Raw genomic sequence first — 13,242 nt, 5'->3', positions numbered from 1 at the left:
CAAGCTTAACAAAAAAAAATTAAACAAATAATGGAGGTCCACGTTACCCGAGATGTTGACGCGTCAAGATCTTGGGGGTAGGGTCTGTAAATAGTCAAACCCAACCACTCAATGGTCCAGATAAGCTAGCCCTAGCTAATATTGGGTCCATATCATCTTTGACTATTCTATTATATTTATTAAGGAATCTCCTCTTTATTTTAAAGATGTAAATTTATAAAAAAAAAAAAAAAAATCTCATAATATTTTCAATAACCCATTTTAATTTTTTGGTTGATAAATCGTTTATAGTTCTCTCTTGAATTTATTTTTCCAAACTCTAAAAAAATGAGGTTTGGTGAATTAAAAGATGTCTTGTTCCTTTCTATTATATGATTATTAATCATTAGTATTGTAATTTTAAATAATTGTGGATTAGTGTAAATGATATTTTCTTAAATAATTTATGGATTATCAATCATTAGTATCACGTCCAAATAATTTGAAGGAATATTATAATCATTATCATTATCCTCTTTCATCCATTATATATATTATGACCATTTTCATTCTATTGTAGGTTGCTAATTAATTAAAGGAAAAAATAAATATTGACAATAATGAATCGGGTAAGGTAAAGTAAGATATTAATTATGAAATTAAATAGTGTGGAGGGGAAGGTATAGCTTTCATTGGATTGTCATGTTTTGTATATACGAAGTAGTTGGGCGATTCTAAATTTAGAGTACCTACGTAAAAAATGTTATTATTATTTTATTTTATTTTTAAAATAAAAGAGAACCAACATTACACTCTACAAATATGGTCTTCCGCTTAAACTCAGAGCATTTTTAACAAATTTTGCGGCTAGTTAAATGGTTAAATGTGTTTGTACGTAGGTATGTGCGTAACCCTTGTTCCAAGTTTTTTATATTTAACTTGTTATATAATAATTTTTATTATAATTAATAAAAGTATTTAATTTAGTTGGTTTAATATTATAATAATATTTATTAAAATTGTGAATTCAAAATTTTGACAAGAAATTTTAAAAAATAAAATAGGAACCATAGAAAGGGTAACTAACCCTAGCTGGCCACATCTAGGCAGGGCCGCCACTTATTGCTCCTTATCTATAAGTATTGTTTTTATCCATATCGTTTATTTATTGAGTTGGACAAATTTGAAATTAAAATTATTTAATTTACCAAAGAATATTAATCTGTAAAAAAACAAATGATTATTAAGGTACAATCGCTAACAATACATAAATAGAGGGATTGGATTGACCTAATTCAATCTAAGTTAAATTAAATATCCAGTTAATTAAATTAAATATTTATCTATAATTAATCTAATAAAAAAACTTTAATTATTAATATTTTTAAAAAAATAAAAACATTGATTAAATAAGTGGACTAGGATAGAAATGGAAAATATGTATCATTTAGAGACTAGAGAATTCACACTTATTGATTGGTCCCCACCAAGATGATTTTCTTTAATTTTATACCTTCCAATTAATTATGATGTTACATCCTTTAATTAATACTGTCTACTTATAATTCATTTCATTTCACACTTATCTATCTATCTAAATATATCAATTTAAATAATATCATAATTTGTGATGAAATATAATTATAATATATCTTACAATAAACATTATAATACCATCACTATCAATTATTATTTTATTTTTTAAAATAATTCATTTATATAAAAAATGATAACTATAGTTTAAGCATAACAACCCTCTTTGTTATTATACTTTTTTACATTAGGAATCGTTTGATAGATAGCATATTGTATTCATCATATTTAATATGATTTATTAACTTAAAGAACATTTGATTTTATTTATTCGTCATTATTTTGTTTTGATGAAAAAAATGTTTAATTTAATAAGATAGAATTAACGTATAAAATAAAATTTTAGTTATACAAGAATAATATAATTCTCAATTGTAAACACTAAAATTTAATATTCAAATTATAAAATTTAAGCAATTACATATCAACAAATAAATTCATATATTAATTTCAATTAATTAAAATTAAAATAATACCAAAATAAAATAATTTGAGATAAATATTATATTCATTTAGTCCAAAATAATTTTAAAAGGATAAATAATTTAAATAAATAATGTGGACATTTAAATCCTAAATTATTTATTTATAAATCTCTAAAATATATTAAAATAAAAATAAATAGACAAAATAAATATTTATGATAAAATAAAAACAAAGGAGTGAAGAAAAAATTAATTTCAAACAATATCCATGGTTGGAAAAAAAATATACAACAAATTTTAATTAACAATTATTAAAAACTGTTAGTATTTTAAAATAATATATAAAAATTAATATTAATAATTTCATACAAACAATCAAATAATAAACTATTATTACATTTAATAATAAATTTATTTTTAAAATAAAAAACATATTTAATTTTTAATTATTATTTTATAAATAATATTAAATCTTTGTTTTAAAAATATTTTAAAAAATAAAGTTAAAAAATATTTTTTTATTAGTTTAAAATATTAATATAATTTTTAATATTTGTTTGATAAAAAGTTATTTTAAAATAATTTAATTTAATATAATAAAATATATTATATTATAATTTAATATAAATATTTTATTAAAAATAATAAAATCTTTTAATTATTATATATAATTAGTGATATTAAGAAATATGTATATATATTAATATTTAAAAATTTGAAAAATATATATATTTAATAAATGAACATTTAAACTTTTATTTTGATGAAATGAGCTTGTCATCTTGCATGAATCTCGCTTGTTATTTTTTATTCAATATTTAATTTAATAATATTATAAATTTAATAATAAATAATATAAATTAAATATATATTATGAATATATAATAATATATATTATTAATATATAATTAAAAAATATTAATATATAATGAAAAAATATTAATTAACTATATAATATTAAAAATATCAATAAAATAAAACTATTTAACATTTTATTTAAAATTTTGAAAATTTATTATATTATTAATTTTTTAATTATTTTTATAAAATAAATATTAATTAATAATTATTATTTTAAAATAATATATAAAAATATTATTAATAATTTGAATATTCCATAAAAAAACAATCAAATAATAAATTATAGTATATTTAATAATAAAATTATTTTTAAAATAAGAAATATTTAATATTTATTTATATTAATTATTTTATAAATAATATATTAAATATTTATTTTAAAAATATTTAAAAGTTAAAGTGAAAAAATATTTATTTATGAGTTTAAAATATTAATATAATTTTTAATATTTTTTATTATTTATAATAAACAAATATTAATTAATATTGTTTTAATAAAAAATGTTATATTATTATTTTGAGATAAATTAATTTAATATAAAATAATATATAATAAAAATTATTAATACTATTTGAAATTAAAATTAAGATATTGTATAAATATTTTATTGAAAATAATAAAATCTTTTAATTATTATATATAATTAGTGTTATTCAAGAAAATATATATTTATTAATATTTAAAAATTTAGAAACTTGAAAATTATATATTAATTAATTAAAATTTTAAAATAGTATCTAATAAAGAAAAAATTAAGATTATTCTTTTAATTATATTTGAAAATTATCAGTAATAAATATGTATTAAGTAATTAAATTTTAAAAATCTTATTTTATAAAAAAAATATTAAAACTTTACAATTTTATGTTATTTACTTATCTGATATAAAATTATAATATAAAATGTAAGGAACAAATTTAAGAAACAATTATTATATATATTTTTTAAATATTGTAATATAAATATATTCTAATCTTATAAAAGAAATATATGTAAAAAATTAATAAATGATTTATTTTATATGATAAATATTCTTCAAAATATATATTATAAAAAATAGTTTATCTAGATTTAAATGTAAATAACTTATATAATTTTATAAAATGTTTATAAATTTATAAAAATTAATAATGATTAAAACAATTATATTAGGAAAGATAAATAAGTTAAAAAATAAAAATAATTTCACTTAATTAAAAATTTTAATCCGAAAATTAACATTTAACACAATCATATGTCTTAATCTTAATTTTGTACCAAAAAAACTCCAATTACTTTTTTTCAATGATCGGCTCCCTCTCAAATTTCGTCAGGAGGAACTATAGGAACATCTCCCGCCATCTTAGGTCTTGTTTCTTTTATCATGTACCGATTGGTCCTACTCAAAATATATGGAACCAAATGCAAAATAAATATCCAATTGTTTTTTCTAGTAATGGAACGTTTGACCCAGCATCCATGCCTTTTTCATGTGAGTATCAAGAGAATGATTGAAAAGTAGGAGTGCATTCGGGTTGAAATCATAAGTGAAGATGAAGGAAAGGATGAGAAACGAATTAAAGGAGGAAATTTGATCAAATGACTCTCAAGAGACCGAGAGTATCTTTAAAAAATGACCTTATTATTTCCATTTTTATTTTTAACTTTTTTTTAAAAATTTGGACATTGAGCTTAGTAATGCTGAGCCCCGACGATGTGAGCCCTGGCGACACTAAGCGACACTGAGCTTCCTCGGGTTCTTTCACATTCTATTCTTACATGCTAAACAAATTTGAATGCTTAGTTAGGGTTCACCTGAACAAACCTAAACAAACCTGAATGCTTAAAACCTCAAAATTACTTTTAGGGTTTTAGTTTAGGGTTTAGTGAATGGGGCATGGGGGTAGTGCGTGGGTCGTGGGTAGTGCGTGGGCTTGGCGTGGGGTTGAGCGTGGGGTTGAGCGTGGGGCGTGGGGGTTGGGCTGGGGGGTTTACGTGGGGCATGGGTGTTGAGCGTGGGGCGTGGGGGTTGAGCGTGGGGTGTGGTTTCAAGTTTACAATTGCGAGATGACCTATTGTCGATGTTAGTTTCAGGTCATGAGACGACTGATTCAGTTTTAACTTGGACTTCATATCTTCTAAGTAAAGTATAACATTAACAGATATTAGTTTCCATTTCTTATATATTATATAAACTTGTGATCATTCAGTTTGTTAATTCTTTTCATGATGAAAGAATCCATCATCTTTGGAAAAGGCTCGAGAAGAAGTTGATAGAGTTTTACAAGGAAGGCTTCTGTCGTATGAAGACATAAAGGATCTTAAGTATTTGATGCGTTGCATCAATGAATCTATGCGTTTATATCCACATCCACCCGTAATTCTCAATTCTCTTCTTGTTTTGTTTGTTTTACGACACCTTTTGATTGGTTTTTATTGGTGCAGGTGTTGATAAGAAAATTCCAGATTGTTGATCAACTTCCCAGAAATTATAAAGTTAAACTGGGTCAAGATATAATGATTTCAATTTACAATATTCATCATTCGCCTCAGGTTTGATCAATCGACCTTACTTTTGTTGGTTTTTGTTTCCTTAGTCCATGAGAAAAAGCCCAGCAAATAGGCTCATTTGGGCCCCACTTGATTCACTTATTTGGGAGTAATATAAAAGGGGAGAAATCTTCTTTTGCAAGAAATAAGAGCAAAAGAAAGAGAGAGAAAATCAAGAAAGAAAAGAAGGGAAAAACTTCAATTTCAGCAGCCTTAGTATTTTGATGATTGCTGGAGTTTGCACCGTTGGATCGTTCTAATTTTAGGACAGCAGCTTCACAACTTCTGGGCCAACATTCTGAATGGTGGAGATCGGATTCTGAGGTCTGGAGGTCGGAGTTTTGTTGCCGGAACAGTAGCAATTGTTTTTGGTGATATTCTTCCTTTATTGTTCTTTGATTGTTTCTATATATCCTTGATGTGCATGTTTCCAAGGGTATTATGAATTTGTATGCCTCTAGTATTGTCTAGAGAAGACTTTTGTATTGCTCTCTTACTGGTGATAGTGGATTTTAAGCGGCACTAGGTGTCCCGTGGTTTTTACCCATTGAGGGGTTTTCCACGCTAAAATTATGTGTTGTTTGTGTGTGCTTGCTTGGTGTGTTACTCGCTGTTTTAGGGCTGTGTTGATTGCATTTTGCATACCTATTTGTTAGCTTCCTCACAGGTTTAAACGGTTTGGGAAAGTGTTGTCAAACGTAGGATAAATTCCGCATTTGTTGTTTACTGTTGTGGTGCATTTCCATCAAAGTGGTATTAGAGCCTTGGTTGCTTATTTGTGAATTGAACTGTTTGAACGATGGAAACTAATACAAGTAGGATGATTAATTTGAATGGTTCAAATTATCATGTTTGGAAGGCAAAAATGGAAGATCTCCTATATGTGAAAGATTATTACTTATCTGTTTTTGCTACTGATAAACCTGAGAATAAAACTGATGCAGAATGGACTATTTTGCATAGACAGGTTTGTGGATATATTCGGCAATGGGTGGAAGATAATGTGCTGAATCATATTATTGGGGAGACACATGCTCGTACTTTGTGGAACAAGCTTGAACAGTTGTATGCTCGGAAGACTGGGAACAATAAACTGTTCTTGATTAAGCAATTGATCAAGTTATAGTACAAAGATGGCACTCCTGTTACAGATCACTTAAATGCGTTTCAGGGCATTGTGAATCAGCTTTCAGGAATGGGTATCAAGTTTGATGATGAGATTCAAGGTCTATGGCTACTTGGTACATTACCGGATTCTTGGGAGACTTTTAGGGCATCCTTGTCCAACTCTGCACCGGATGGTATTATCACCATGGAATTGGCTAAGGGCAGTGTTATGAATGAAGAGATGAGAAGAAAGTCACAGGGTTCCTCTTCACAGTCAGATGTCTTGGTCTTTGAAAAGCGGGGGAGAAGTTAGAGTAGAGGTCCGGGTAACAAAGGAAATCAGCGTGGTACTAGCAACTCCGGTAAAGGGAAGTATGCTAATATTGAGTGTTACTATTGTGGTAAAAAGGGGCACACAATAAAGTTCTGCAGACAGGCAAAGAAAGAGAACAAGAAGAAAAACTACAACAACCAGAACAACAATCAAAGGAAAGATGACGATGGCAGTGACAAGGTTGAAGTGAATACTATCACTAATGATTTCTTTGTTTGTTGTGATGATAATTTGGTGAACTTTGCACATGATGAGGCGAGTTGGGTGATTGACAGTGGAGCTTCGTGTCATGTTACATCACGAAGAGATTTTTATTCATCTTACACTCCAGGTGATTTTGGGGATGTCAAGATGGGTAATAGTGGGCTATCAAAGGTTGTTGGTATTGGAGAAGTCTGTTTGAAATTTGATACTGGGATGGAGTTGGTTTTACAAAATGTAAAATATGTCCCGGATATGAGATTAAATTTGATTTCTACAGGTTTACTAGATGATGATGGGTACAACACTACTTTGGTAATGGTTTGTGGAAACTCACTCGTGGTTCTTTGATTGTGGCAAGAGGTAAAAGGTGCTCAAAGTTGTATGTGGTACAACCGAAGATCTCTAAGAGCATTGTTAATGCTGTGGAGAATGCTGACATGACTGAGATATGTCATAAGAGACTTGGTCATATGAGTGAAAAATGCATGGCTTTGTTGTCAAAGAAGGAAGTGTTATCAGGTGTAAATGATGTCCAGTTAAAGAGGTGTTCTCATTGTCTTGCAGGTAAACAAAACAGAGTTTCCTTCAAGAGCCATCCTCCCTACAGAAGAGAGAGCATACTTGATCTTGTTCATTCCGATGTTTGTGGTCCTATGAAGACAAAAACACTTGGTGGTTGCTCATATTTTGTCACATTCATTGATGATCACTCCCGGAAGTTTGATGTTCCTAACAGGGTTTGGAGCGGAAAAGATGTTTCTTACAGTCACTTGCGAGTCTTTGGATGCAAGGCATTTGTGCATATTCCCAAAGATGAAAGGTCAAAGCTTGATGTGAAGTCTAAGCTTTGTGCGTTCCTCGGCTATGGCGATGATGAGTTTGGATACAGGCTTTATGATCCAGTTCAGAAGAAACTTGTTCGAATTCGGGATGTTGTGTTTATTGAAGATCAAATTTTGAAGGATGTTGAGAAGATAGAGACAGTTCCTCGACATAGTGATGATCTTATTGATTTGGGTCCAGTTCCTCTACAACATGTTGACACACAGGTTGGAGATGATGTTCCTATTGAAGACCATGGTACTGATGATGTTGATGCTCAAGAGCAAGATGTAGATGAAGTTGTTCATCCAGAGTTACCAGTTCCAGACATGCCACCATGTGTTCCACTCAGACGGTCTACGAGAGATCATCATCCTTCTGTACGTTATTCTACAAATGAGTATGTTCTTCTCACTAATGAGGGGGAGCCTGAGTGTTATGCAGAAGCTATAGAAGATGAGCATAAGAAAGAATGGGCTGAAGCTATGCAAGATGAGATGAATTTCTTGTATAAGAACAATACTTATGAGTTGGTGAAGTTGCCTAAAGGCAAGAGAGCATTGAAGAACAAGTGGGTTTATAAGGTGAAGACTGATGAGTTCACCTCACAACCCAGATACAAAGCTAGATTGGTGGTCAAAGGATTCAGCCAGAAAAAGGTGTTAGGATCTAAATCGTCGCTGGTGGACCGGGGGTTGGATCGGTTAGCGGTTCTCACTCGTAGGGTGGTGGTTAATCCGGTTAGAGATTAACACCGGGGTTTCAATACTACACAACCTGTCACAAACCCTTGAACTAGGTTCAAGCGCGGAAGAGGTTTGCTTTCAAGTTGAAGCGGTACACGTGTATGATAGGCGGAGTCGGTTTCGGATGATAGAGATTTGAAGAATGGTGGGTCGGTTTCGGTTATCTGGATATTCGGTATGGTCAATATGGAGTTGGTTTGGAGCGGTATGGTTAGGTTAGTCGGTTATGTAGTGAAGCCAACAGAAAGTAAATAACACCACAGATTTTATGGATGTTCGGAGATAAAACTCCTACGTCACCCCTTCCTCTCGAAACCGCGAGAAGGATATTCACTAAGGAATACAAATACAATCCGATCGAGACTTATTTCCTGCTCGATAACACCCGTACAATTTACACCGAAATTGTAATCATACTTAAGCTCTCAATCTTGTAGAGAGATAAACACACTTAATTTATCTTGTCTTGTGTCCACAATTTACACCTCTTCAGCTGCTCCTTTTATAGGTGAAATATGCCAACGGTCATATTTCACTTCCTTGAATCTGATTGGCTGGTCAGCGGTGCAGTGATTCAGTGTCTCAGACCTGCCGGTCGTCTCCTCAGACCTGACGGTCAATCTCAGACCTGGTATCCTGTTTCAGACCTGCCGGTCTGTAAGGCAAACCTGCTGGGTTTGTCTTTTACTCAATGTAGGCACTGTCTGTTTGGACAGTTGTCTGTACTTTGAAGATTTCCTTTCTGACTTATCCCGAAGTAGAAGGATCCGGTAGTACTGTTTCCTGCAGCCTACAGTCTTTCCTCAGACTTGCATGGATATGGAAGTATTCAGTCTGTTCCTTTGGTATCATTCTCAACAGATACCCAAAGTGTCTTCTTGTACAGGTCGGCCACTTGACTTGGCCTAGGTTGGCCACTTGACTTGGCCGAATGTCTTTTGATAGTGAAGAAACCGGATTTCTTCCGGTTATACTTGTCTTGTGGATTGATCGGCTGTTTGATGGTTCGGCATTGAGCTTTGGCCGATCCTTCCTTTGTGCGGTCACATTCCGAATATTCTTGATCGGTTTGATAGCTTGACCGGTTAGATTTTCTTCAGTCGGTTCTCTTGTTCATCCGGTCCGGTTCCTTGTTCCTGATGATTCCGGTTTTGAGCTTTGGCCGATCCTTTCTCTGTGCGGTCACGTACCGAATACTCTTGATCGGTTTGGTAGCTTGACCGGTTAGGTTTCTTTAGCCGGTTCCGGATGACTTTAGGTTTTTCATAGCTTCTTCTGTCCGGATTTCTAACTTCTTGACCGAACCGGTTGACCGAACTCCGGTTGACTGAGCCGGTATACATTGTCGAACCGATCTTGCCTATAGGTAAATTTCGGATTTTGCTCAGCTTCCCTGAAATAGCAAAACTTTAAATATTATTTGATGTCGATGAGATTTGATCCCTGGTCACATGTGTGACAGGCATGGGTGTTTACCACTACGCTACAACACCTTCTTGTTATATTTAAACCAATTAATATACTTGATATGACTTAACGGTTTATTTTCTAACAAAAGGTATTGATTTCGATGAGATTTTCTCTCCGGTTGTGAAGATGGGTTCTATTCGGGTGGTTCTCGGTTTAGCGGTCAGTCTTGATCTTGAGGTTGAGCAGATGGATGTCAAGACTGCTTTCCTTCACAGTGAATTGGATAAAGAAATCTATATGGAGCAGCCTGAAGGGTTTCAGGTAGAAGGTAAAGAAGACTATGTGTGTAGACTTCAGAAAAGTCTATATGGGCTGAAGCAGGCACCGAGACAGTGGTATAAGAAGTTTGAGTCTGTTATGGGGGAGCAAGGCTACCGAAAGACTACTTCAGATCATTGTGTTTTCTTTCAGAGGTTTGGTGATGATGATTTCATCATTTTATTGCTTTATGTTGATGACATGCTTATCGTTGGCAAGAATGCAGGAAGAATTGCTAAGTTGAAACAGCAGTTGAGCAAGTCTTTTGCAATGAAAGACTTGGGGCCTGTGAAACAAATTCTTGGGGTACGGATCACTCGAGATAGAGCTGCCAAGAAGTTGCATATGTCACAAAAGCGATACATTGAGAAGGTGCTTTGTAGGTTTAACATGGACAAAGCTAAAGTGGTTAGTTCTCCTCTTACTACCAACTTTAAGCTAACAGATAAAGATTGTCCTACTTCAAAGGAGGACATTGAAGATATGGATAAGGTTCCATATACCTCAGCGGTTGGTAGCTTGATGTATGCTATGGTATGTACAAGGCTAGATTTAGCTCATGCAGTTGGTGTTGTTAGTCGGTTTCTGTCAAATCCTGGTAGGAAGCATTGGGAAGCAGTTAAATGGATTCTCAGATATCTGCGCGGTACTTCCAAATTGGGTATCACATTTGGAAATGAAAAGCCGGTGCTTATGGGATACACAGATTCTGATATGGATGGAAATAAGGATAACATGAAATCCACTTCTGGATATTTGATTACATTTGCAGGGGGAGCTGTTTCATGGCAATCAATATTGCAAAAGTGTGTGGCCTTATCGACAACAGAGGCTGAGTATATGGCAGCAACGGAAGCTTGCAAAGAACTATTGTGGTTGAAAAGATTTCTGCAGGAGCTTGGCTTCAAGCAACAACGCAACAACGCTACATAGTTCTTTGTGATAATCAAAGTGCAATACACCTTGCTAAGAATTCCATGTTTCATAAGAGAACGAAACATATTGATGTGCGGTATCATTGGATTAGAGAATCTCTTGAAGATGGGTTGTTTGAACTTGATAAAGTTCACACTGATGATAATGGTTCCGATATGTTGACAAAGGCATTGGCAAGGGAAAAGTTGAAGGTGTGTTGTTCGATCGCCGGGATGGCGAACCTTTCCTCATAGTCAGGAAAAGGGGGAGATTTGTTGGGTTTTTTGTTTCCTTAGTCCATGAGGAAAAGCCCAGCAAATAGGCCCATTTGGGCCCCACTTGATTCACTTATTTGGGAGTAATATAAAAGGGGAGAAATCTTCTTTTGCAAGAAATAAGAGCAAAAGAAAGAGAGAGAAAATCAAGAAAGAAAAGAAGGGAAAAACTTCAATTTCAGCAGCCTTAGTATTTTGATGATTGCTGGAGTTTGCACCGTTGGATCGTTCTAATTTTTGGACAGCAGCTTCACAACTTCTGGGCCAACATTCTGAATGGTGGAGATCGGATTCTGAGGTCTGGAGGTCGGAGTTTTGTTGCCGGAACAGTAGCAATTGTTTTTGGTGATATTCTTCCTTTATTGTTCTTTGATTGTTTCTATATATCCTTGATGTGCATGTTTCCAAGGGTATTATGAATTTGTATGCCTCTAGTATTGTCTAGAGAAGACTTTTGTATTGCTCTCTTACTGGTGATAGTGGATTTTAAGCAGCACTAGGTGTCCCGTGGTTTTTACCCATTGAGGGGTTTTCCACGCTAAAATTATGTGTTGTTTGTGTGTGCTTGCTTGGTGTGTTACTCGCTGTTTTAGGGCTGTGTTGATTGCATTTTGCATACTTATTTGTTAGCTTCCTCACAGGTTTAAACGGTTTGGGAAAGTGTTGTCAAACGTAGGATAAATTCCGCATTTGTTGTTTACTGTTGTGGTGCATTTCCATCAACTTTATGATTAATCGTGCAATTAAGTTATGAGAATTGTTTTTTTTAGGTTTGGGAGAGGGGAGAAGAGTTTATACCAGAAAGATTTGATTTAGATGGTCCAGTGCCAAATGAAACAATTTCTATTTTAGGTACACTTATTTTATTATTAGTCTAGACTTGAAAATCACTTTATCCAACCATTGCCCTAGTCTTTGTTCATTGATTGAATTGAATTCATTATGCTAACTGACCTATATTTAATTTACATTGGGTAGTAGTTAAGTATTTAAATCCTACCATCATTATCAATAAAAAAAAAACTTGTATTGAAATTTGTGGGTAGTTCAAGATTGATTCTCTTGCTTTAACTTGTAGTCCATGAACATTAAATGATACTAGAAGGTTAGCCATGAATTAGTCATGAATTTGTATTGGAAATTTGGAATGTAAGATACAAATTCTTGTGTTTTTGGGGATTTTTACTCTTGATGGTTTTCTTTTTTGGTTCTGATTTTAGCTCATGTCATGAACCTGACTCTGCCTTTGTGTTTTATGGATGATTGTATCATGTGACTTATGAGTTACACTTGGGAAAAACATGTTTGCAGTTGTGTAACAATACCTTGAAAGAACACTAATGGCCTTTTTATTATTGGAATTTTAAGCAGGTTACTTTTTGTTCAAATCAATGCCATTCAATTTCTATCGATAATTGATTATTGTGAATTTGCAGCGGTGAAGGCTAGCCAAGATCACGCTGTAGCGACACTAGAGACTCCTTTAGAAGCGATTCTGCAGAAATGATCTGCTATATAAACAGAACACAAAAAGCTAGTCTTTCTTTTAAAATTCTTATTTCAATTCAATATCTCCACTAACACTTTTTCAATCCCCTTTTTACTTTGGATTTGATGGGAAGTTTGAGAGTAAGAACCGTCTTATGTTTTTGCCGGATCTGTTTTGTTTTCCTGCAGAATAAGCATTCTGCTTCTTAATTAATTAGTGTTTCCCATCAATGGC

General features: G+C 32.3%; 1 protein-coding gene across 1 annotated transcript; it reads left to right on the top strand.

The window, feature by feature from the left end:
* Positions 1-4,919: 4,919 nt before the first annotated feature.
* Positions 4,920-13,026, top strand: LOC124931794 (carotene epsilon-monooxygenase, chloroplastic-like). The gene is made up of 5 exons (XM_047472387.1): positions 4,920-4,985; positions 5,075-5,215; positions 5,284-5,391; positions 12,290-12,371; positions 12,956-13,026. Exons 1-5 carry the CDS (start codon positions 4,920-4,922, stop codon positions 13,024-13,026), a joined length of 468 nt encoding a protein of 155 aa, XP_047328343.1.
* Positions 13,027-13,242: the final 216 nt, after the last annotated feature.

Source organism: Impatiens glandulifera, chromosome 1, assembly GCF_907164915.1.
Source record: "Impatiens glandulifera chromosome 1, dImpGla2.1, whole genome shotgun sequence".
NCBI classification, from domain to species: Eukaryota; Viridiplantae; Streptophyta; class Magnoliopsida; order Ericales; family Balsaminaceae; genus Impatiens; species Impatiens glandulifera.
The sequence above is the reverse complement of the archived record's forward strand: the minus strand, read 5'-3'. Positions and strand labels throughout refer to the sequence as shown.